Genomic DNA, 26,949 nt, shown 5'->3' with positions numbered 1-26,949 from the left:
CAAACCCTCTCTTCCAAATGGGAATTTTCCAGACAGCCACATTTTGAAGATTGAAACTACAAAGCATTTATTAGCCTGCGATGCACAAGCCAGTCTTTTCTAAAGAAGAAATGTGCATGCTGTGCAAGTTTCTGGTATGCTTTCACAGCATATGGTGTTCTGGTATTTCATAGGGTTACTGGTTTAGATGGTTTAGGTGCAGATTTTTTTTTTAATTTTTTTTTTAAAGTTAGATTTAATTACATGTACTTACTACTGGTGATTAAATGTGGATTATTTCTTTAATATCCTAGGTGCCATCATTGCTGTTACTTTTTGACAACTGCATAAGCAGAGACATTCTGCTTAGAGCCCTGGTGTTTGCAGCAAACCTGAAGAAGAACATTAACAATGAAGATGGCACCATGATGCAGGACCAATACAGTGCAGATTCAGTTTTCTTTACACTCTGCAGGGACTCTACCCCATTTGCTCAGAAACTGGCATGTTTGTTGCATCATCCTGATCCAGAAGTGAAAGAACAAGTTGTGAGAATATTAACACAATAGTGGTTTTTTTTTTAAAAAAAACAGACTGACCTGATGAAAATACCTAATCTTAGAAATGCTATGCTAAAAAAACCCAACCAACAAACAAACAATAAAACAACCAACAAAATACTGAACACTACCATATTACTAGGCACAAATCAGTTACTACAAAAGAAAATGGAATGTATTTAATAGAGTATAACAGACACTTTTTCTGAGCAAAATAAAAGCAGTAGTTTAAATTAGTGCTGAGAAACCACTGTACAGCTGGTACATGTACACAAAAGGGGAGGAATAGTTTAAAACATGAAAACTTTCATATGTACAGTGAACATTTTCCATGGCTAAGTGAATCAAAATACTCTGCTCAGTGTCATAAATGATTCTTGTCTTAAATATTTACAGCCGTTGAATAAATACCTCTATAGAATGATGCATTAAAGATTTAGCAATTAGAGATTAGACATTTATGTTTTGTTAATCTGGTACCTACTAAATGGGTCCAGGTGAATCTTAGAAAATATTAAATTAAAAAAATACCAAATTATCACTGGCTAACTGCAAAAATAGTATTTTCAATTAAAACTGCATATTAAAGTTACCCAGCCTATGTTTTTTCTCCTCCACAAAATATATTCTAAGACTACATTCTTATAGGCTTAGTATATCTGTTCCATTTAGCTGAACTGCAGTGCAGTTAACCACAGCTGTGTTTTTTCTACTTTCTACTCTTGAAAAAAATCAAAAGGACTTTGTCTTGCTTTAAAATTGTCACTTCAAGGAAAGCATACCTATTTTTCAAAATATTACGAGTCAAAGATTATCTGCAACTGCAATTCAACGTTCTTATCTCTATAAAAAAAGTCTAAAAGAGCAGTATCATACGCATTTTTTCAAAAGCTTCCTGTTCTGTAGCAGCCCTGGAGCCTGCTTTCCTTGGAGGGTTTTACTCCTTTTTCTCTGTAACTAGAGCATCATTCGAGTAAGTACTTGTGTTGAGTTAGACCCCATAAAGTTCTAGTCATCAGTCCATCATTAATTCAAAATGATGTAGAATACATATAATTGTAAAAGAACCTGAAGGAAGTTTCATTGATGAACATAAATCATACTAGAAAACACTTCATACTAAACTGAGACTACTGAAACTTCCTGAATACTGCATCATAAAGTTAAAAAAGGTGTCAGATATAGAGGCTAGAAAACAAGTTTTCTACCTTGCACCATTTTTAAGAGACCAGTATTACCTAAACTGTTACCAGATGCTTCATCTTTCTAAGTTAATACACTCACTCTGCTCTTAATAAAAATATTACTCTCTTCTCTTTCTGTAATGCAATAGACATTTATTTTCAGTAGGTGACTTTGCAAACAGTTAAAACTGCAAGAAAAATGTGACCTTGAAGATGCAGCATAATTATGCCCTGATCAATACAGGGGTAAAGCTACATGTATCGAATTTATCTGCATAGGTGGGTTTAACTCATCAGGAGTACAATTACGGCAGAAATAGAAGTTGGCATGGTTCCCAGTTAGAACCCTGACAATTGCTGCATTGACAGTGAACTTCCCTTTCTCCTTCCCACTGCTCATTTTGTAATAAGCAAGTTACATTACAATCAATATTTTGCCACTTTGTGTAGATTTATTTTTTATTTCGGCTTTTGCGTTAGCAAAGAAAAACAAAGGCTAGGTCAGACACCAAGAATTTACCAGTCCCACCTTTCTCTTCTGACAAGAACTTAGACTAGTCTGTTCTAGATATATCTGATGAATATGTGTTTTCTTGAGCTCAGCAATGGAGATGTCTAGAAGTCCCTCTCCATGTTCTCCAACCCAAACCCAAGTTTTTCAAATACCATCTTTTTGATAATTAAAGTTGATCTCTTATCCTTTGCTTTGATAGCCAACAGAAACAAGTGACCATTGTTCCCTTTTCTAAAAACACATGAAAACTTGTTACAGTATTGTCTCAGTCTTTTTTTTCTGGTCTAGAATGACTTATTTTTAAATGTTTTCTTCATAGAACAACGCTGTTGAGATGTTTTAAAATCATGCAGGGCTGTCCGATGTGTCTTCATGCAAGTGTGTCCAATTTTTTTATCCCCCCCACCCTAGATGGAATCTTATCAGCACTGAGCAAAGTGTAAGAGTCACCATTCTAGACACAAATGCTGTGAACTAATAGATCCAAAACAAAACGTATGCCATCACTGACATTTAGTCTTGGGTCCTTGTAAGTCAGCATTTCTCTGCTATGTGGCTGCCTATCTAGGTATTCTGTATTTTAGTTTCTTTCTTTCTTTCTAAAGCACAGAATAGTCTATTGGTGATTTTGAAAAAATAAACCAAAACTCAACAACTGCAATTTTAACCACATCCTTCAAAGTACTCAAAACGTCCTGCAGTTTGGTGTCCTCCACAATATTATGAACATTATACACATTATATTATCCAAACTGTTATTAAAGCTATTGTGTAAATACAAGGCTCAATAGAGATTTCATCTGAAATACCCTCCCAAAATTAACAGTGAATGACTAAGTAGGTTTAAACCAGCTTTGAGCAAATTCCAGTGAATACATCTAGACCATACTAGAACTACCTTTTCAAATAAATTTGATGTTTGTCAAATATGAGTCCCACCAACAGAATATAAGATACTCTTTTTTACATGTAAATGTAATTCTCTGTTCCAGAGCCCTTCCTCAGCATGAACTTGGACTAACTGATCTTTGCCTCCTTGTGCTGTTCTTTGTTGGTATTCAGAGCTACAAGAATTCTAAGATTTCCTGATACATATTTTTAAAAGATAACTGTCAAGGGTTAAAAGGTTACTTCAGTTTGGTCTAGCATGAAATCTCATTAACTGGTTTTAATTAGTTGCCAGAAGTTCATGTCTAAATTGCAGAGAAATAATGTGTGTTTTTTTAATTTATCTTCATGGAGTATAAACATAAAACGTAATGCACAAAAAGACCAAAAAAATACATGCATCCCATAGACCAAAACAAATCATGAATGAAAAAATGATTTGCCAATTAATTATGAAGGAAAATAACAACCCTTTTTATTGGCAACAATAGGCTTTAATTCTATAAATTAGCATGGCAATTTGATACAGATACATTTAGCCAAGTATTACAATACTAAACAATGTTGTAATCTCTCATTCAACTTTAAAATTATAGGGAAGCTATAAGAAAAATATCACAGCCCTTGCTTAAGACTTTTCACTTAAAAAAATAAAAGTACTTAGTAATAGGCTGAGTCAATGCAAAGACAAGCGCCGTTAAGAGATTCTTCCATTTCATGTACTGCATTTGATAAGAAAGTTATTTTAGACACATTCAGGCCTAACTTAAAAACACTGACAGAACAATGAAAGTGTGCAGATACTCTGGCCAGCAGTAAGTTTTACACATCAGTGATGCAATATTAAACTATCTCTCTCTTTAAAAGGCACGTTTCTTTAGATCATTGTAAAATTCAGCTTTTGTGGTTCATCAATATATGAAAATGTAAAAGCACTCAGTAAAATAATTATTTTACTGTGCTTGTGTTTTAACAACACAGCTGTACTGGAAGACTCCACCCCACAAAACATACAGTGAAGCTATCAAGGCACAGGGCATAACCTGAAGATTAATGACTAACAAGTAGGAGATGACACTCTAACAACAACCAATTCAAGTCAGCCATTAATTCTAACAATATGTCCTGCGCTGAGGTTATTATTGCTGCTGCAGGTAAAATGAAGAGATTTTTTGTAAAAAACAGTGAATTATCAGTTCTGTACATAAGAGTTGAAACTGCAAGTTATTCCCAGACAATACCTTACCCAGTTTTTAGATCACCTCTTAAAATTTATAAACAATATAACTAGCAAAATTTATGATGAAGTTGGTATGCAAGTTTTAGTTCTGAAACTGGCAAACCTGGCGTCTGCAAATCCAATTCACTCCAAAATATCTACTTTGTAAGTACATCATATTAATATTTGTAGCATTAATTACTACTTCAAATCAAACAGGGCTTCCAAGGAACTGCTACTGTTTCATTATTCAAACCCATCATTTGTGCTCAACTCCCGTGATTCTCCATGGTTTAAGACAAAGAAGTCTTCTTTTTTCAAGCCGTATCTTTCAAGAGCTTCGTTCAGTTTAACTGGAGGATCCAAGTAATACTGGAAAAATAAGAATAATATGAGGGTAAAAATACCATTGCAGCATTGGAGGAAAGAAAGAGTATCACTGCCCTAAACAAGAAATAGTTTACATTTTAAACATTATCTAAAGAGAGGGGGAGGGGGGAAAGTTATTTGTCCAATTAAAATGTTTGGTTTCATTTGCAGTTTTTCAACGATAAGAATACTGATTTACAGTTGTAGAGTAACTAGCAAGGCACAGCTTATCATCCAAAATTCTGTCATCTTCAATGTATTGAACTAGCTCCTTTAGAAGCAAAAATGGGGTGAGAGGAGGAAGTGCTGGCAGGTCAGCAGGTGGCGCGTTCTCTCATTCAGTAAAACAAAGTTGTCAGCTTTGCTGTTTAAAAACTAGCGCCACTTCAATGAGGTCCCCCTGAAGTTACTTCATATTTGTTACATTTCAGAAAAGGCAGCATCAGGGAGAAAGCATCCATTTTTTTTGTGCTTCTAAATGCACAGTAGCACTTGTACTGTGGGCACTAATGATGCAGCTTGTTGGAAGCATCATGGATAGAAAATATTATGTCCAAGTCAAAGAAAACATATCTAGTGAACATAGATAATAGCATCAGGACTGAATTATAAGATAAAGTAGTGCAACCAATGCAAAGAAACAAAGTTGAAAAACAGCTACCAGGCAAGGTGTAGCAAGGTAGATGTACATACTTCCCTTTCAATGCATTTTTAGCTACTGTGAAGGGACCTGGATAACCTCCTGATTAGAACTGGGGACTAGGGTGGAGGGAATAAAAAAAAATGTTTTTAAAAGTCAGCAACTCGGAGTAACTCAGTTTTTCATATCCTTGCTGGTGTTTAACTATGAATCAACTATTAAAAATACTATTCAATTTATTTACAAGACAGATGTGATTAATAAATGCTATACTGACCTACAGGCATGCAATTCTTACTGTCTCCAAGTGATGCACTGCTGAGCTTACTTTTATTGTTGCGTGTACGCACCTTTCATGTTCCTCAGTTTTGGATGTCAGAAATCCTCCACATTTGTTTCACTAACTCTGTACTTTCAAATTAATGCTAACCATGGAAATATTTTATGTAATTAGTTATGAAAAGCGAAACATTGTTTTTAACTACAGTACATACAGTAATAACTTTTCATTCATACAAAGCTTACATTTTAAATACACATTTACAAAGAAGTAAGTTTAACTGCAGGAGCAAAGCTTCATTAACGACTGTGTACTCAGGAAATCTGAACTCATGTAGTGTTGAAATTTACCTCATTTGCTAAAGCAAATGTTCCCCAATGAATTGCTACAGACTTCTTTGCTTGAACATCAATATGGATTCTTACTGCTTCTTCAGGATCCACATGCTGGTATTTCATAAACCACCTGTGAAAACACAAAGTAAATTTTTGTGTCACCTAAATCAGTGCAAGATTTCTTCTTTACTTCCATTGGGTAATTTGCAAAGAATGTAAAAAAAAATAATAAAAAAAAACCACACACAAAACAAAACAAAAAAACAAATGCTCACCTAAAACAAATATGGAGCACATATGACTGAATGACATACAGAACACTCAAAATCAATAACCTGGAATATACCAACATATCCATGAAACAGCTTTTCATGTATTTCACTCCTCTTTTCAAATCTATTTCCTTATCTGTATTTTTAATAATATAAGGATATATTACTGGTGCCCTGAGGCATTAAGGCCATAGATTTAAATCCATTCCTGAAAAAATGTCATGCTAGCAGTGCACACCAAACAGCGTGTGCTTCAGAAGATAGCCTAAGGGAACAGTGGTAAAGCAGAAGAGAAAACCTGGCAATTCTTGAAAGATACTGTATTTTTACCACGTTATTCAGATTCCTATCTTCCTTTCCCAGCCTATACATGCTTTGCTTCCAGCATTATACGAGCGTTATCATCTAAAAGTTTAGATAGCCCGTCATAAATAGGATATATATGCCTAAACAAACAGACCATTCATGCTCTATATAAAGGAGTTATCTTTATCTTCAGGTAAGTTAAAAAAACATCATAAAGCCTGAAGCAAGAGAAAAATGCAGCAAATTGCATGCATCTAAACGGGCTGGAGTAAGTGATACTATTTCAGAAAAAAAAGCCACAAAGTAATTCCAGATTTTTACTCAACATTTTTCATGGAAGAAAGCTGATTCATCCTTGATGTGCTTAAGACTGAAGAAAAACTCTCCAAGAATATCACATTTACAGAGGCTAGCATCATAGGCATTTCAGCTCTCTCTACGGATTGCCTGCTTTTTTTTTTTTTGTCATTCAGCAATGTCCTCCTGACTCAGCAATTTTCTTTTGCTTCTGTTCTATTGTATATTCTTAATAAAGTATACCTACAGTTTTCACTTCCGGGTGTATTTTTTCATCAGTATATAATTTATGTATTTTGACCAAACTTTGATTTTCATACCTTGGTTCATAAGCTCCAATGGGGATGGCTGCAAGATCAAAAGGTCCAAACCTTTTACCTATCTGTTCAAAAGCAACACAATATCCAGTATCTCCTGAAAAGAAAAACCTATTCCAAGGTCCCAAGACAGACCAGCTGCCCCAAAGAACCTTGTTGTCATCTGTCGCGGTCCTTTTGCACCAATGTTGAGAAGGGGTGAAGACAAAAGTTACCGCATCATGACCAGGGACGCAGTTTTCTTCCCACCAATCCAGTTCAATCACATTCTCACAACCACATCGCTGCATCCAGTCCAAGAGCCCCAGCGGCACAAACCAGCGCAGCTCGCTCCCAAAGCGTTCGTTTAAACTCGTTACAGTGTTGTAGTCCAAATGATCATAATGGGTGTGGCTGATCATGACCGCATCTATTTTGGGGAGCTGCTCTACTGTGCATGGGGGTCCTCGAAAGCGCTTGGGACCCATCAGCTGAGTAGGGGAAGCTCGCTGGCTGAAGATTGGGTCAGTAAGAAATATAAGTTCATCCATTTCCACCATAACCGAGGCATGTCCCAGCCATGTGACTCGCATACCAGTTCCTGTCTTCCCAGCAAGTTCTGGCTTTTGAACAAAGTAAGGTTTTAACACTGGAAGCTCTTTATCGAGTTCCTAGCAAAAAAGAACACAATATGCATGAGATTTCAGGATGTACTTGGCCGTGGAACAAAAACTGCATACAAGGCACAAATCATTACAGTCAAAATTTGTGTTTTGTTTATATTTTCAGTCAACCAGAGATCTGTAACACAAACCAAATGCCTTTTTAATGGCCCAGCTACTTCCTTCTAGTTTCATCTTTGTTTTTTTGTAACATTTTCACTTCTCTGTCAAGAGAGAAAAGAGAGAGCTTGAGAGCATCCCATCAGGCCACAAGACCTCCTAATAGAGAAAGAGAGTCTCAAAGCATTGAAGTGAAAGCACTGCAAGGCACCAACAGCATCGTGGGAAAGGCTTTGCAAGTGGTTGGCCTTCCTGACTTGGAAAAGAATATATATATATATATATACACACTCTGTTGCTGTAAGAAATGCTCACGTTTAGCTTGTGCAACTAAATGATGCATCCCCTAAGTCCCAGCACAAACAAGTCGCAAACCCACGGATGAAAGAGAATGCCACGTTCCCAACAGCACTCCACAAAAGCTCTGTTCTGTTAGCCTTTAGCAGATCCTCCCTCTCTCCCCATTACATAGGGAAGTAGCACATGGAGGTTAACCTCACTCAGCTAATGTTAGCTTTTATGATTCTCTCTTCCCATCCTGCCAATAATTCAGTGAACATTCATAAAACACAAACTCATTTTTAAGATGGACCTTAAGGCACTTAGCTATGCTTTTCGTGATGTTTTATTGAAGCCTTCAAGGTAATTAAAGTTTAATTATTACTGAATAAATCACTGTACTGATCTCTCTATATGTTCAGGGTGCAGTCCCATGAATGACTTCAAATCAACCTAAATGCATACTCCTGTGTAACGAAGTTATGGAAACCTTCTCCCACCCCCCCTCTTGTTCCAGCATATATACTCACGCCATCCTCAATAAAGTCTGATGGGTGAAAGAACCGAGCCAGCTGAATATAAATCCAGAGAAAGAAAAGAGAGAGCTTTCAGTTCAATCAGCTTCCAAATTTGACTCTGTGTGTAGCCTCAAGTTGGCACAAAGGAAGCCATGGTTGTACATTACCTACTGAAACTCATCATCCAGCCACTACTCATTCTCTCATTTTGAACCAGTTACATTCTTTACTGCAGTTTGGTTGAGATGCTTATGCAGAAGTTTTATTTGTAATAAATAAAAAGTTTTCCTATTATAAAAAATACCCAAACAAAATGTCTTCTGACCACCTCCAGCTCTGCCACAATGTGGCTAAGGATCTCCTCTCAAACAGCTCTAGTCTGAACTCCTCACGTCACTTTAGAAGAACTGACACTCTTCTCTCCCTGCTAATCACAGATGTTCCAGCACTTCTGGTTCATAATCAAGTTCTCCCTGCCACGGTTGCTGCTCTCATTTTCTAGGTCTATGATACTTGATCAGTGCTATCACCAAGCTTACACAGAGCTGACCTCCGCTCCCTTAAAAGACCAGCTGATGCTCTGACAGTTAAGAAGTCTAGGATTTCCCTTGTTAAAATAGTCCTGACAGCTTCAGGAAAGTTACTTTCTCCACAAGATTTTATTGATTTGGAGGGCATATGTTAGGGAAAACCAAAACACACACACATTCCGCACCCACCCCACCCCACCCCCACCCCCCCCGCAATTCTTCTGTAAGTAATAAAATATGAATGAAATTGATTTTTCTGAGGACTAATAGACATGACAGGTATATTGAAAAAGTTTCATTACTGTCTCCAGGAATGAGAAATAGACAACCTTCTGTCAAGCTGAACATAAGTTTAGTACAATACAATCAATTCATACAAGAATAAACAAAGTATGAGTATTAGACTGAGGCAAGATGCTGCTTCTCCAAGAAAGAAGCATCCCTTTCTTATCTCTATTTGTGCTGAGTCTGTGTGACAGGGTTTTTTGGCAGCAGGGGAGGGGGTTACAGTGGTAGCTCCTGTGAGAAGCTTCTTGAAGCTCCCCCAGCTCCAAGTTGGACCCGCCTCTGCACCAAGGCTGAGCCAATTAGCAGTGGTGGCTGCGCCTCTGTGATCATGTATTTAAGAAGGGGAACGTGGGAGTTGGGAAGAAGACACCTATGTGAACACTGAGGTCAGTAGAAGAAAGGAGGAAGAGTGGATGAAGGTGCACCAGAGCAGAGACTCCCCTGCAGCCCGTGGTGAGGGCAGGCTGTCCCCCTGCCACCCATAGAGGTCCCCGGTGGAGCAGATGCCCACCTGCAGCCTGAGGAGAACCTCACACCAGAGCAGGTGTCTGTGCCTGAAGGAGGCTGGGACTCTGTGGGAAGAAGCCCCCGCTGTTGTAGTTCAGTGCTGGGAGGACTGCAACACACAGGGCTGACCCACACCGGAGCAGTGTGGGAACAGCTGCACCCTGTGGGAAGGACTCACGCCAGTGAAAGTTCATGAAGGACTGTCTCCTGTGAGAAGGACACCAGGCTAGAGCAGGGGAGAATGAGAGGAGTCCTCCCGGCGAGGAAGGAGGAGCAGTGGACTGACTGTAACCCCCATTCCCTGCCCCCCTATGCCACCGGAGGGGAGGAGGTAAACAAATCAGCAACAAAGCTGAGCCCAGGAAGAAGGGAGGGGTGGGGGCAGGTGTTTTTAAGATTTAATAATGCCCCTCACTGTCTCACTCCATTAAGTACTGTTGTTAGTGTCTGAATTAGTGATGTTCTTTTGAGTCCTGGGACCATAATGGGTGAGCCACCCCTCCCTGTCTCAATTCCAGAGACTTTCACTTCATTTTCTCCTTCCCATTCCTAAGGGGTAAAGAGTGAGTGAGTGGCTGCATGATGCGCAGTTGTGCTCTGGGCTCAAACCATGACACTATTTCATTCTAAGTACGGGGGAACGACACTGGCAGTGGAAATCTGAGCCACAGATTATATTATGTTATATTGTGATGCTTCAATTAAAAAAATGAGTAGAAGATCCATAAAACTAACATAATACTCAAAAATGGGAATTAGAACAACCCACCAAATTACACATGATTAAGTCAAGAAATCAGATTATATCAAAGAAATTAAACTCAGATACGGAACTTAATAATTAATTGTCATAATGCAATTTAGGTCAGTAAGTACATTTTTCATGGAAAACGTTCTTTTTAAGTAGCTGGTTTTAGAGGTAGACTACAAATTATTCTGAGAACTCTAAATGAATCCACTTTATTTTTGCTGATATTTGACACAAACTAGGTTTTTAAATTAGCATAATGCAATATTAATAAACACTACTAAATGGATGAAGAACTGGCTAATTAGCAGATGTGGACAATTAAGTTATTAACCTGAACTCAAATATCTTGTACTAGTTTTGGCCGGGATAGTTAATTTTCTTCCTAGTGTTCCTATGGTGCTATGTTTTGGGTTTGTGCTAAAAACAGTGTTGGTAACAGCCTAATGTTTTAGCTATTGCTGATCAGTGCTTACGCAGCACCAAAGCCAGTAGGCTGAGGGTGCATGAGAAGTTGGGAAGGGACCCAGCCAGGACAGGTGATCCCAACTCACCAGAGTTGTGCTCTGTGCCATATGGCTTTGTGCTCAGCAATAAAAGCTGGGGGAAGGAGAAAAGGGGGGATGTTGGGAGCGATGGCGTTTTGTCTTCCCAAGTAACCGTTACACATGATGGAGCCCTGGTTTCCTGGAGATGGCAGAACACCTGCCTGTCACTGGGAAGGAATTAATTAATTTCTTACTTTGCTTTGTTTGCACGCACAGCTTTTGCTTTACCTATTAAGCTGCCTTTATCTCAACCCATAAGTTTTTACACTTCTGCCCTTCCAATTCTCTCCCCCATCCCAGTGGGGGGAGTGAGCAAGCGGCTGTGTGGGGCTTGGCTGCCTACCGGGGTAAAACAACCCATGTGCACTATTAAGACATTACAGGGATGTCACTAGGATCAACACTATTAAGTATTTCAAATAGTTGATTTAAAGGTAGAACTAACCACTATAAACAGCATTTGCAAAGGACACATGGACAGAAAGACTGACAAATAAAGAGTAGCACAGTTTGAACAACTGGTATCCTGACCTATTTAAATGAAATTCTGTGAACAAAAGCTAAGGCAAACCAAGAGCACAAAGGAAGTGTATCTTGGAAAGCATGGACTCTGTATGAGACCTACATGTTTGTGATACACAGGCCTCTGATCCAAATCGATGATACCTCAGAGGATGAGATCAGAAATCAGACATTTGTTAAGCTATCATAGTAAATCACACAGGGAAACAGCCAAAGAAATTACTTCTTGGGGCATGGGTTTTGTGTTTTGGGCTATTTGGGTTTTTTTGTTTGTTTGTTTGTCTTTTTTGTTTGTTTTGTTTTGTTTTTTTAATATTTTACCAAAGTACAGTAAAATCCCCAGAATTACCTTTTAAAGCAGCAAGGACTCATTACTCAACTCTAAGATTTCAAACTAGAACACAAGTTCTATTGGCAGTATACTTCATATGAAATTCTTAAAACTCACACAACAGGATAAAACAACACAATGAACGAAATACATAATTTTATGGAACTTTTATCCTGCTATAGTACATTTTGTTCTCTGTCAGACTAGCCAGAAACATATTAATACTACAAGAATTCTAACAGATCTTTGAAATCTGGCATTAATGTCAAATCAGCTACCTATAGAAGCAAAACGTGCCTAATACTGTCTTATCTTCATCACTGGAGTAATACAAAAATTCATCCTGCTGTGCCCCTTCTCCCCTCCCATGTTCTTTCCGTCCTAATGCAAAGCAAGAAGAAACACATGACAGGCTTTGGTAAGACTAGCTAATTAGCTTAGGATTCTTGGTGCTTAGTGCGTACTGGAATACCACTGGATTTTACAGAAATTAGAACAATCTAAATTGTTGATCCAACAACTAAAAATACTCTAACAGCACTGAAAAAAAGTTACTAATAAAGACTGTAATGAAAATACAAGAAGTCTATGCATTCTGGATAATGATACAGGCTTGTTGTGAAGGCATGATTATAATACATATAGCTTTTACACACTGAAGTATATATCCTGGATAATATGCCTTTTTTTTACATATGCAAAGCACTTTGTACAGATAAACTGAACCTGCCCAGCATAGCAGGGTATCACTAGGCACACTCAATGTGGAAATTAAAGTAGGAGTCTGCTCAAAGGACATGCTATCTAGTAGTGCTAAATAAAGCATGGAGCCCTTAGTTTGAATTTTAAATAAACTGAGAAGTGCTTTACATGTTGATTTCAGTATGGAACAAATATAGCTGGAAGAAGCATCAAAACGGCTGAGGACTCCAAAAGTGCATTTCATTGACCCCTACCTAGGTTTTTCTATTTCTGATTTACTCCACTGAGCTCTTCAATAATTCCAGGCATTTAATGAAAAATAATTCATATGCAAAGCAATAAATTTAGTCCAAAATGAATTCCAAGTGGGTCAGAGAAACAGCTTTACAACTGGTACAGTGTGGATTTCTTTATAATCATCCTTTATTGCAGGGATAATCTGTAAATTAAAAGGGGAGTGCTGCAGTTCTCCACTGCCATCAGGAAGCTGTATATTCTGCACTCTGTAGCACACCTTAGCACTGCCTTCTAGGTACTTCAGTCACTAACTGGGCTTCTGACTGGTGCTGGCAAGATACAAAGCCTATTGTATACATCTGGAATAGGGCAGCAGCCAAAGGGCATTGAAAATGCCAAGTCATGAATTTGACAAACGTAGCCAAAGTGTCACAGTGCAGCACATTGCCTAGGAAGCTGTACACACTGAGACACAACTGCTGTTACTACTACAAGGTGCAGATAATGTCTAGAAGCAAGACACCAAATTTAAAACAGTAAATTGTCGGAAGGGATCCCAAGACCAACATAGGTTTGCTGTGCTTCCTTCTGAAGTCAAATTATTATAATAGAACAATTACAGCCAAGATTATTTCTCCCTTAGATATGTTTCATACCACATATCCTTAAAGAAAACCCCTGACCATCATGTGTTAATAAGTAATGTGGCTTTCCTGTCTGTAAAGCTGATCAAACTCCTTCCTTCGCAGGTAATTAATAGAAGATAAAACTCAAAAGTGTAAGCTTTTTGCTAAATACTGACTGTGAGATTTATAGCTTATGCATGCCTTCTTGGATGCTTAAAAGTATTATTAACACCTATTTGTTCAAAAATGCTTTCCCTGGTTCTGCACCCTTCAGCACAGCTTTTCTGAGTGCAGTCAACACATTAGAAAATACATCAGGAAGTAAATACTAGCTGCCAGAACTGTAGCCATCATAACACTTCTTGTGGCCACAAAGATAACCTGCAGCTTTTCAGTATCCATTATTCTTCATGGAAAAGAAACTTCCTTCTTTATATAGGATATCTGACAGAAGCAATGCACCAAGAACAAGTAACAGTGTTTCCCAGTAAACTGCTACTGTACCTTCAGTATTTCAGTACAAATACTTGCTTAGGTTAGTTTTAACATATGCAATTTAAAATACCTGGTGTACCAAACCAGAAAAACATAGATTTGCAAAGACTTCCATAAGTAAATGACAGCAACTGTTTATTACATTTTTAGGAAAAAGATGCAATGTATGTAGTAAATGGCAGTCTGGAAAAAAAAAAAAAAAAAAGGCAACACTTTAAAGATTAGATATGCCACAGCTATGTCACATAACATGAAGTATGCTTCATAAGAGTGTAAGTGTGATTTATGAATTAACTAGGGGGACATTTTTATTGTTCTTGTATATATAAACTGAGCTGGATAAATCAAAAGATATGGAACTAAAAGAAATGAGAAAAAAATTAAAATTAAAGAGGTAGAAAGTATTACCCCAACTTCTGAAAAGAAAAAGTGATAATAAAATCAAAAAAGCATGACTTAGAAAAGTCTCCAAAAGATGCTTACTAAGTATTAGTTAGAAACTGTCCTATTTTATCAACTAGAGCAGAGGAAAAAGAAGTCTAAGTCAAGAAGAGAAAACATGCTACTATTTACCTGCTTTGAGCATGGCACATTGCTGTTATTTTTTTCCATGAGGGACCATTTCAAAATATTTGGCAAGGTTGGTGATTTCCATGTTGGCCACGGGTTGACAAATTTCCCATCTTTGCCCCTTTTTGATTTAGTTACATCTTCTTCTAATCTGTAGTCCAGTCTGAAGCTTTTCCTGGAGGTCCTGGAAGAATCACTGCCCCTGGAACCTCGACCTGAATTCTGACGTTTCCTCACTGCTTCTTTAGGGTACTGGTTACACGCAGTCAGAGGCTGCTCTTCATCCGTTTTCTTATCCATATCTTTTTGAGGAGAACTAAAATAAATTTTAAATTAATGAATCTTTTCTTGGACTAACACCACTATTCATAAGACTGAATGTTCTCACACACATTAGAAACAAGCCTGCCCTTCTCATTTTATGATCTACTGTATTTTTTCCTCAACAAAATATGCTTTTAAAACAGTTCTATTACACAAAAGACTTCAAAAACAAGCTGTGGCAAGCAGACATGAGATCTCTTTGTAGTTCAGGCAGAATTCTACTCCCCAGCATGCACAGCTTCAGATACTAACACTATTATCTACCAACTGCAAGAGTGAGGGGGAAGGGTTTCTTAATTTACATTTTGGAAGAATAGCGAGTTCCTCCTGAAATTTATGACATTTAGTGCCTGATATAATACAGTCCTGCAAAGTTGTCCAATAGATACAGGAACCGTACAGTACATTAGGATTTGCCTATACGATGACTGTTTTGTAGTAAGAGCAGCAGCCTCATGTAGCATTAATAACACATTACTTATACCAACAAGATGCATATACATGTAGAAAAGTCAGAACACAAGACATTTGGTTCTATTTCCTATTTTGCCCCAAATGAAGGAAAAGCTTATTGTAATAACAGTGAAAGTAATTGTTTCAAATACAATTTTGATACATTTAACAGAACCAACTAGTGAAAAGCCACAGAAAATTAGAACATCTCAAATAAATCATGGCTGCAATGTCTGTTCTAAATTCCATTGTGAAATACAAAAAAGTTAGAAAATAACTGAAGAAAAGCTTATTTAGATAAAGTCACAATTCTGGTACATTTCTTAGAAAACTGTGAACTCAGTAGTCAGTCTCTTAATCCAAACTGCACTTCAGAGTTGAAGAGTTTAGGAATACGGAATCCTATTAATCTCATTATATCCATGGTAGAAAAAATAAATATCCCTATTTTATTTTAAAAGTTGATGAAGCAATTCAGTTGAAGCTAAATGCTTCAGTTTCTATATTTACTTTCAACATTTCAGTTCTGACAGGGTTTTTTTGGGTTTTGGTTTTTGTTTGTTTTTTTTTTGTTTGTTTGTTTGTTTTTGTTTTTGTTTTGTTTTGTTTTTTTTTTGTTTTTTTTTTTAATAGGATGCTATTTTAAAAAGTACACATCTTTTTGGTACTTACAAATTCTACCTGGTAATAACTAGAAGGTGACCAGTAATGAACAGACAGCATGATATACTGCTTAGGCACGGAATAATTTTTAATAAGAAATTGTGACGTTTGTGCTGTGGAAAACTCTCCACCACATGCTTTAGCTTAGCTACTATTTCACAAACTCAGATGCTCAAACGTTAGCTGTATACTCATATGAGAAGCACTGGGTTGATGCACCAAAGCCAGTCCACTCAAACAACATTTTCAGAGAACAGAATTAAAGCCCACAGAAATTGCATAACTCACTGTGCCCCTCATAAGTACAGGGAAAAAGAAATATATTGTCACTGTAATACTACAGCAAATATTTTACACACATATAAGAAGTATTATCAAATTGAACCCAAATACATTTACTGGTGATGCTCCAACTTCAAAAGCAGAGCCTGTTCCTGCTATTTCAACAACCGATTACTAAATAGAAAATATGGTGTCAATTGAAAAGATAAGACAATTAATAAATATTGTGAAATTTTCTTAACAAAAGAACCATTATTTTGCCACACAGCAGAAATAAAACATTAACACATCAAAATTCACTTCTGATAAAGAAGCATGAACAATGTTCAGAAAACACTGCTGATGGTTTTTTTATAAGTAGCACCTTTGGTCATAATCTTGTTTTAATGCAATTGCTTTGTACTCTAGTTTCCCTGTAGTTTTACTGAAACCACTCCATTCAGATATTTTCTATTTATCAATAAGATACCACACCTGCACCATAATTTTAATTTAACTGTTGATGCTCTAAGGATCTTTTCTCTATTCCACTACACATTTACTAGAATCAGCCTTCAACGGAACAGCCACTCAACTTGTCTATACCATTTTAAGCAGACATAATGGTAATGGTAACAGACATAATGGTAATGGTAACAGACATAATGGTAATGGTAACAGACATAATCAGCACCACAAAACGGCAGATGGTACACCCTCAAAATTGTAATATATATTTTAACTGTTACTTTAACTTAAGAGGGTTGGGGGTTTTTTTGGCATTCTTCAAAGAGCATTTTCAATGCCAAGTCATCTTACTAATTTAGCAAAGCACGCAGACACAGTATAAAACATCTACTCTTCTAGAAAGCATCATGAAAACAAATCACAAAAGTTTAATTAGATAGGTATTTAATTCCAGGAAATTCTTCTGTTAACATCTCAGATGTCTGATTTTTAAATATATATAACTCCCGTAATTATTATTCCCACAAGACATTTTATATTAGAGACTGGAGTGCCTAAGGTTTTATTTTTAAGCTTCCGTTTATCTATTCATTCATCTCTAAAATAGGTGAATTCTACTTTTGCTTAAATTTTCATATAAACCTTTGATCTTATTCTGAAAGTATAAACCTCTAGGGGAAGCAAGGATCAACTATGCTGATTAAACAAAGACAATGCCAAAGCATTTAAGGCACTGCAGGTATCTGTCTGCCAACATATTTTCCACATGATGCACATACATGACTTTCATTAGTATTCCATAAGCAACTGAAGTGATAAAAGACCTCAGTGCTCACAGAATACTTTAAACCCTTTTACATGCATAAGAAAGGGACACATTTACAAACAATTAACTGACAAAGTATCCTGATGAACTATAGATTCCTTTGAAGTATCAATTTTGCCAGTTGATTTCTGTTTCCTTTAAAGTGGTAAAATATATTCTAGAATATTCATGGGATACAGTAAAAGAAATCTATTTTTTCTTGTTATAAAAATTGTAGGTGATCGTTTCTTGAAAGATGGTAATCATTAGCTTAAAATAAAACTCAACTGGTTATTATTCCGAGGAGATTCTTACCCTTTTGCAAAAGAAATCTTCTACATACAAGGAGATTTGGCAGGTATATTTTAAATATTAGAAAATCAGAAATGAGCTGATTTTTCATCCAGTTTTCCTGAATTCTTCCCCTCCCCAAATAATAGTTTGGCACTTGGGAAATGAATTTAAGCAGTGGATTTTCAGCCAAATTATGAGCAATAGAGACACCAAAATCAAACTGGAGTAGAGTTGTGTTTACTTGGAAGGGGCAGAGGGAAGGCTCACGTCCTTGGTGAATATTTGTTATTGTAAGGTTCCACAAGAAATTTTCTATTTTCCACTCTTTTAAACAAATAAGAAAACTACTAATTACTTAAAAGCATTAAACTGCTTTCTTAACAAACAGAACTCATCCCTCGGGACGAGGTGACTTATACCCCAACAAGGGCAAGTGGATTGCCACCATCTGTAAGAAGGGCTCAGGCAAGATGCAACACAACCACTCTGTGCTCAGAGATGCTTTACTGTTTCAACTGAATTCAGAAAAGGAAACAAACCCAAGACGTACAAACTAGTAAAGGAGACCATTAGTCATGCCAAATCCATGAGGCCAGAAGGTATTCTAGACAGAGGGGGAAGAACACCAGTGTCTGATGAATAGGATAAAGCCTAACATGAGTCATAATGCAGAGCTCACATAACTGGCTTTTTCAGTACCAAACATTAAGGGGTCCCTAGTACAAAGCAAGAGAGAAGTTGTAGATCGAGCAGGACACAGCATGGAAAACACACCTTATGTCCCAGTAAACAGGCTTACACCTGCAAACAGGATAGAGCCCTTAGGACAACAGGTTAGAGGTCAAGTGTTTATTTTAGCATTGTTTATATAACTGAAAACTTGGATACAAGTATTTTGGTTTCAAGTATTCTGTTTATTTAGGAAAATAATTAAAAGTTTAACTAAATATTTTAAGACTTTCTGTCCTAAAAGAAGGCTGGAAACAGGATAATTAACATTACAAGAAGCATTCTGGCATTAAAATATTTATTTAAACACAGCAGAGCTTCAAGACAAATTATTTTAACTTTATTTGAAGAAATGCATCAACATAAAATCTACTGTTTTAGTCTTCACCTTTTCCACTCAGTCTTCTCTAACATCCACTACTCCACAACTGAAATGGAGGTAGTTCGCCCTACTAAGCACACAGACATGCTACTAACCATGAAGTCTGCCAGAACAGATTTATCCTTCTTTTCTCCACATAAATGTGGTCCTTATGTAACAAATCCATAAGCCAGAAAGTTTAAGAAAGAGTTACTATGAAGCTATGGTTTACTGGAACCCAGTAACATCCACAAAACTTTACACTTACCTTGCAAACATTCCATAGATTTCCAGATAGCCTTAATTTTCCTTATTTTTGAAGCAACACTTTTGGTTCATTTCTAATCACTGTCTCTTTGTATAGACTATCTCCAGAACTGGGCTGCACTACACATCACCTAAAAGGGACAGCACACAATTCCTAGCAAACTCACACCTTTGTAGCTTTACCAAAGCAAGAATCTGAGCCATATACTGCTATACAACTTGCAAATTTTCTTTCAACATAGATATTTATTACTGCAAAAAGCATACTTTTTGGCTTGAAACTTAAAAAAAAAAAAAAAAAAAAAAGATGTATTACAGCTAAAAGATAAGGTATATGCAGACACTAGGGAACATATAAGTACTTTTTATAAAAAAGGCACCTGCACGCTCAACTATCAAACGACTGCCAGCTAAGTTTCACTGTGCTTTTCCCTTCAGGTCTGGAATTGTCTGCTTTAATTAATGAACAGTTTGAGACTGGAAAATTCTGAATGTATTTAAACTTTTATTGTGCAGTACTTCAGGCTGTTCATCATACCACAGTAGACTTATCAAAGCAAGAACGTGAGCTTTCTGCAAACCATATAATTCTATGCAACTTGGAAGTTTTCTTTCACTATACATACTTTTTTATGACTGCAACAGCAGTTGCAACAGCAATTCCAGACACTTTTAGTCTTAGGATTTCACACAAAGAAGATCTCTCAAGCTTACAACCAGGGGATCTATAAACACTTTTATAAATTTTCCATTAAAAGTTGCAAGCAAGAATAAGCATTGCAGAAATTTTGATTAAAATTATTTGATATTTTAACAGCCAGCTTGAGATTCTGTTTGATGTCCTATTTTCCACATTTTCCAAATATGCACAAAGCAGAAAATCTATGATAGTACAGCCTTCTTCCATTCTTGGATGTACCCATTTCACAGCACAGCTATAGGCTGCCAGCCAAATTCTTCTCTGTTCTTAACAGATCTGGAAGTATCCTGACTCTACAGTGATCTTGTGTACTGTCAAAGAAAGATGAATAACTGAGTTCATAACAGAAACAGAAATAACTCTCCCCATAAACAACCTCATAGAATTAGGATAAATCCTTTACTGTTCTTACCCAGGATCAACAGTTAAACAAAGCAAAATTTTAGTTAGACATAACAGAGAAAAAAAAATATAGTTACAAATAAAACAAATGTGAAGTATCTACCCACGGTCGTTTGTTGTTAGGCATATTCTTACAACAGCTGTATTACCTAAGCAGCCACCACCATAAGCCAACTCATCTCTGCCCTCATTACTCCCCCAGGCTTGCCAAAACAAACATTTGTGTCCACATGGTGAATTAGTTCAAGAAACTGATCTAGCTGATAGTCATTTCTTACGTTCCCATCCCCTAGACAAGCAGGTAATATTCACCTGCATCACTGTGTAACCATGCAAGTGTTTATACAAACAAACTGGCTAGGACAGGGAAGGGTGAGAACAGGAATTTACTGTTGTAAACAAAAACTACTTATGCCAGTGCTGCTATAAAAAAAGTAATTCATTAAATACCCTCCATTTAGAATTCATTCAGTGTAGCTCAGTTACATTCACCACCAAGTTAGGTCTAAGTTCAGTTCAACAGTTCCCCCTGACCTTAATATGTTTAATTTTCAATCTATTCCCTATCCAAGGCTCATTCACATTTAGTACTGATGCTGCTTAAGCTCTCTGGCTGCCTCCTCAGAAAGTGACGCTTCATATTATAACCAAATTCTAGAGCTACCTACTACCCAAAAGGCAGCCCACTCCCGTTACTGCACATTCCGACCTCTACTTTCCTGGCATTCGTTAGGGAACTAAACCAACAGAAAGTTATTCATAGCCACTGAGTGCCTATCAGCTACACGCTTGTATGCCTCTGGATACAAATGCAAATCGCCTTTAGAGTCAGGTCCATCAGTAGCACCTGGAGCCAGCTATTTCTCAACCCTTGGTTAAACCTGATCAGCTACAGGTGTTGTATCAACTGCATAAAGATGCCTCTTCCTGGAACTGGGACAATACAAAACTATTTTCCCTTTGTTTCCAGGTGCCCCAGTTGGGGCTGTCCCTGTCCAATATGACCACTTTGTAGTCCCCAAGCATGTTTACGAACTGTATTTAATATTAAGAAGTTTTCTGTTACATGCATATTATGTTTAGGTTATGACAGTAGTTCTCCATAGTGACCACGCATATTAGCAGAGATGACAGACCCGGTAGCCAATTTCTTTATCTATATAGGCTATTAAAATAAGTTATTTCCCTCTAAACCCTCATATTTTACTGCAGTCTTGATTAAAAGTATCCAAAACACAGCCACCACATTTAAAAGAGCAGCCTAGACTATCATTATGATTAATCACAAGAGCAGCGTAATTCTGTGCTATTGCTGAAGCAGTCACCAAAGGAAAGCAGGAGTCAATATTCCCTACACCAGAACAGAAAGTGCTTTCCTTTGCTCTCCCTAAACAACTAATTTCATATGACTACATAATGTATAGTAAAGACTGTGGAAAACAAGAGCTGGAATGAAAGCTTTCTTACCCGCTCTGCGGCACTCAGGCTGACAACATAAAGAAGCAGCGTTTGTGCATTACAGCTGTGTTATGGTATGCAAGACAATGACTGGATCACTGGATCAACACAGACAATTTTTAAAATCAATAGAAAAATAAGAGTAGACAGCGTATGCACACAGCTGGGCAGATAAACAGTGGATTCCAACAGCAATGATAACGTCCCTGGATGGCCCTTCACACTTGTACAGAAATTCAATAAAGCTTTTCCAAAAGAGCAAACGTGTAACTTGTACCAACCCAGCTACAGGACGGTACAAACTTTAGTGTTCTGGCACCAGCTCTATTCCTGTAAGTATTTATGCAAATGAGTAGCTCATTAGTTTCAATTGGTCTATGGTTATGACTACAGTTAATAACACAGGCAAACCTTTCCAGGATGGGTCTGTTAGAAAAAACAACCAAACTTTAAAGCTTATCATTTAGAAACACACTTTAGCCACTCCCATGTATTAGCAGCCGATGCATCTTGGGTTTAATATTTGAAGTTATTATGTAACATTGAAGCTGTTAGCACGGGTTTTTCTTAATTAAAATGAAGTTTTAATATATTACAAGCTCGCACTCCATCCCGATGGTAAAGGTTTCCCATCTATCAACTTATGTCAATTAGATCTGACTAAAAATAAACACTACTACATGTAATGAAACTAAGGCTTCACTAGAACATACTACGGTAGAAATCTGATATCCTTCAAAGGACATGGCCACATAGGCAAGGTAAGAACTGTTTCCATAAAAATGCATAGAAATCATGCTAAAACCTTGATCCGAAGGATCCACGTGGCAAAGCAGGATCTGAAGCAGTTCACTTATAGTCAACTCTGGCACTTTTATGTCTGCAACTGCACAACTGCTATCTCCACCTCATTTACGAAGCCTTTTAATTTTCTTTTTCCTTTTCTCTCTATGCAGAAAGGAACAAAGTCCTATGCAAACTTTCTCTAGACTCACACGGAGAATCATCCTTCAAAACCCCATAAAATCTCAGTTGTTCAGGAAGTACAGCAACACCCAAGCACTAAACTAGCTTTAATTTTTTTTTAACACACAGTCATACAATTTTGTTTATATACATATTTAAATGCTTGTCTATTTGACTTCCTCTCTTCAGTTCAAAGCCCAAGCACATAGGACTCGATGTCATTACTCCACAATATAGAACTACTTCCCTAAATTCTTTGTACATCTACTTATATTTCAACATAAACTCAACTTCTGCTTGTCCCAGCAACATTCTCTCTCTCCCTCTGCCTGTGTATGAATGTACACACACCCCATAGTTATATGGATTTTATAGAACTGTTTATAATGTTTGACTTCAAACTTATTGAAATCCAAACAAATCGTTAACAGGTCAGTTAAGGAAATTAGAAGTTTTTCTTTGTTGAACGAGTTTTTCTTGAATGAAACTGTTCAAATACCATCTTTCACATGAGTTAAACTAGAAGGTCATCAGCCTTTCCAACATAAAAGGTTTGAATCTCCAAAACTTCATACTGAAAAGCCAGAAAGCATATGCAATATAGCACCCTTATGGTTCTTTAACTGAAACACAGCCACTAAAACAAATTCTAAATGATAGAACACCAGACTCAGTAAAAAACAAATACCCAAGGAAACTGAAAATGTCACAACACATTAGCATTTTTCAGGACAACCCTTTTTCCTTTATGTAAGTAGCCTTCTATTCTTTCCCCATGACTCTAGATTATGATGTCTCTTCATGTACTCTAAATGAAATGCAAATTGCTTTGGTTGTTAGTCAACAACAAAAGTGTTAATTTTGAAGTTGCTTGGTTTGGTGGTGGTTTCTTTTTCTTATGGAAGAGTCAAGGCACCTTTCCAATACAAATGTAAGCCATCTAGTAATTTTGGAGGCATCATCCTAAACATGTAGGTGTTTTAAGGAGACAAAGTGTTTAACTTAAACACACATAAACAACTTGTTATTGCCATGATCTCATTATGAGAAACAGCTGAAGCTCACTGAAACCCTCCCTCAAAAACCAGTCCACAGCATGGGAGATTTCTGCCAAAACAACTGATACTATTTCTAAAGATTATAAACAATAAGAACTGAATTCCTGTCATAAGCCTTACTCAGCAGACAGTAGCACTACTAGCTCCAACCATAGTAACAGGTCTTAGACAAGAAAAATTGTTGATATACATTCCTTACCACTTGACTTTTCACTCACACAACATCTTATCAAACCTTGTTTTTCACAGGAGGGACACAATGGCAGCAAAGGGTTTTCACAGTGTCACTTAGTAATGCCCAATTCTCTTTGCTGAATAGCTTTGTAAAGTTTATCTGCTTGGGCACAGCTGTATGCTATTCAAACCCAAATCACCCCATCTTTATACAGCTGCTAAATACTAAGATATTACATGCAATCAGTAATATCATGTAACTTTTTTCCTAGATTTTCTAAGAATATTCAAACCAAGTGCAACTTTTGGTTTACAGAAAAATTCTTTTTACTTGAAGAAGATGCATTTAGACACAAGATGACCAGGTTATTTACCTTGGTCCTGGCTCTGAGTGTATTAGAAGTAGGATTCTAAAAAAAAAAAAAAAAAAAAAAAAAAGGAGGTCAGAAAGGGATTCACAGGTGTGACAAAAGGAAAAATATTTTCATAGCAGGTGCTACATATAAAGGCGCTAATTAATATGGCAGCCTTTGCATTTTTCTCATAGACAAAACAATTGCCTTCCCATTTGCAGAAAATAAAAGTTATTTCTGAGTGGGAAAATCAGCAGTTTGGGTTCAATCTTGAGTTTATAAAGGCTGAGGTAATTCCTCAAATCTACTTAGTTAATACAAATGAAGAAAATAATAAAAATAAAAATTGATTGCTTCCTTTTAAAAAGAATGCAGATCTCTTTTGGGGCTGACCGAGCTGAAGCCAAATTAACTGTTATTTATACTTGAACAGTTTCACTAACATTTCTTACTTCCTCCTCTCCATCACAGCAAATGAGTCAGACAGGGCTTTCCAATCTCCAGGCATTCAAAACTCCCCTTATCTTTTTATAATAGATATTTCAATTTCAGATCATTTGGGGCATTTCTAAAGCAACTCTTGCGGTAATTCTTGCATTAATAAGATAAAAATCATATTTCTTCTTGTCTTCCTGAAAGTCTTGCCTATCTAATGAATCAGGCTTCCTACTTTGTTAACTGATAAAGCTGATACTATGTATTAAAAAAATGCATGACTCTCTTCAAGGGACTTTTGCCAGAAAACAGAAGTGATTTTCCTGTCATTATCTTTATTTTTTGATGTCACTTTAGTCAGCGTGGTTTGAAAAATAAAGGAAAAGTACCTAAGCAAAACTGAAAACTTGTTTCATAATCTCCATTTAGCAGAGTAAGAAATCATAATCATCACTAGAAAAATCACTGCTGCAGAAGTTTAATCTGAATTTAGCTGCATGCTGCCAAGACATTCAACAAATACCTTCCCTAAATCCTTACTAGAGATAACTGCCGATCGTTGAGATTACCTGACTGAACTAATTACGTTAAATGACCGTATTAATATCTTTCACTTCTCACTATACAACGCAACAAAAATGCTCGCGATAAACATCTGTACGTGCCTCCTCTTCAATGCAAAGCATTCACTAAACCATCAATACCATGAAGCGTATTTTTATTTATGGGCGATTATATAACTTGTTTCTTTCCGAGCGCTACTGCAGCATGCTGTCCTGGCAATTTACGGACAGGACTTTTAGTTTCCACTTCTCTTCCAGTATTTTTCTTCTGTCACCGCCGTGGAAGGATCTCCCGGTCCCAGCGGCGAGTCGGGGCGAGTCGCCGAGCCCCGGGGCAGCGCTCCCCGGGCCGGGCCGGCTCCCGCCCCGCCGCCCGCCTCCTCAGGGGCCGGGCAGCGCAGGATGGAGCCGGGTCCCACGACCGCTCCCGGGCGGCCCCCGGCACCTCGCCCACCGCTTCGCTTTTGCGAGCGGGACGCCCGCGCTCGCTCTGCCCCGCGGCCCCCCACAGCGCAGCCCGGCCCGGCCCGGCCCGGCCCGCCCCGCCACACTCACCCGGCGGGACCACCGCACGGCTGGCGAGCCCGGCTGCCGCGCTCGGAGCAGGTGCGCGGCGCCGCGCTGCCCTCCCGACCGGGCTTTGGAAGCCACAGGGCGGGCAGGTGCCTCTCCCCCGGGGCGGGAGCCGCCGTTCAGCCTCTGCTCGGTCCCTCCCTGCCCACAGGAAGGCGCGGGGGCAGCGACCCCCCGCCCCCGGAGCGCCGCTCACCTCCCGCGCTGCCGCTGCCCCTGGGAAGTCTCGTCCTCCTCCTTCTCCTCCTCCTCCTCCTCCTCCATGGTGCCGCTCCACCCCCTCCGCGGCGGCTCCGCGGCTCTCCAGCAGGAGCCGTTGAACGACAGCGGCTTCGCACCTGGCACGCCCGCCGCTGAGGGTAGCGCGGCGAGCCGCGGGCAGCGGCTCCACAGCGCCCGGCCCCTCGCCATGGCGCCCGGCGGCTCCGCGGGCCGCCCGCCGGCCCCTCAGCAAGATGGCGGCGGGGGGGGGGCCGGCGCTGAGGGAGCCGCGGCGAGGTCGCCAGCGCATCGCTGCCGCCGGAGGCCGGGCCGCTCGTTGGCACCGGGGAAAGGGAAGCACTCGGTTCCGCTCCCCGCCGGCTCCGATGGTCGGTGAACGCTGCCCGCCGTCTCCTTTGGGAGTACGGGCTGCTCGGACCCCTCGGCGCTGCAGTGAAAACTTTCCTAGATTCGGTTTTCTCGGGAACCTGAAGCGGTGCCCGGGCGAGGCCGCGCTACCCCCGCGGCCCTTCCTGCTGCTTTAGAAAGTTAAAACTTGTGCCCAAGTTTCTCCCCGTGCTGGGTCGCGGCCATCGCCTCGTCCCCTCTCTACGCTCGT

At 38.5% G+C, this 26,949-nt stretch overlaps 2 protein-coding genes across 11 annotated transcripts in view; one reads left to right on the top strand and one right to left on the bottom strand.

Moving 5' to 3' along the window:
* The window catches only part of ARMC10 (armadillo repeat containing 10), an 11,608-nt gene extending 7,311 nt beyond the window's left edge, over positions 1–4,297 (top strand). For all 6 annotated transcript variants that reach the window (XM_032996315.2, XM_032996318.2, XM_042792871.1 and 3 more), the window contains exon 6: positions 294–4,297. In XM_032996315.2, the coding sequence (XP_032852206.2) occupies positions 294–548 (255 nt within the window). In that variant the 3' untranslated portion in view covers positions 549–4,297. The remainder of the gene's footprint in view (positions 1–293) is intronic.
* NAPEPLD (N-acyl phosphatidylethanolamine phospholipase D) lies at positions 3,598–26,949 on the bottom strand. 5 transcript variants are annotated; one of them, XM_042792864.1, is made up of 6 exons: positions 26,326–26,630; positions 24,580–24,615; positions 14,826–15,138; positions 7,164–7,810; positions 5,984–6,098; positions 3,598–4,716 (listed from the first exon to the last, which is right to left on the bottom strand). In XM_042792864.1, the coding sequence occupies exons 1-6, from the start codon at positions 26,538–26,540 to the stop codon at positions 4,591–4,593; spliced, it is 1,452 nt and encodes a 483-aa protein (XP_042648798.1). In that variant the 5' UTR covers positions 26,541–26,630; the 3' UTR covers positions 3,598–4,590. The 5 variants fall into 5 exon arrangements, with proteins under 5 accessions (XP_042648798.1, XP_042648799.1, XP_042648801.1 ...); XM_042792865.1 differs by lacking the exon at positions 24,580–24,615 and having other exon boundaries at positions 26,326–26,629; XM_042792867.1 differs by lacking the exons at positions 24,580–24,615; positions 26,326–26,630 and adding an exon at positions 26,112–26,317.

This window comes from Tyto alba, unplaced genomic scaffold (assembly GCF_018691265.1).
Source record: "Tyto alba isolate M040663 unplaced genomic scaffold, T.alba_DEE_v4.0 Super-Scaffold_2, whole genome shotgun sequence".
Taxonomy (NCBI): Eukaryota; Metazoa; Chordata; class Aves; order Strigiformes; family Tytonidae; genus Tyto; species Tyto alba.
Note: the sequence above shows the minus strand (reverse complement) of the source record. Positions and strands in the feature narration are given on the sequence as shown.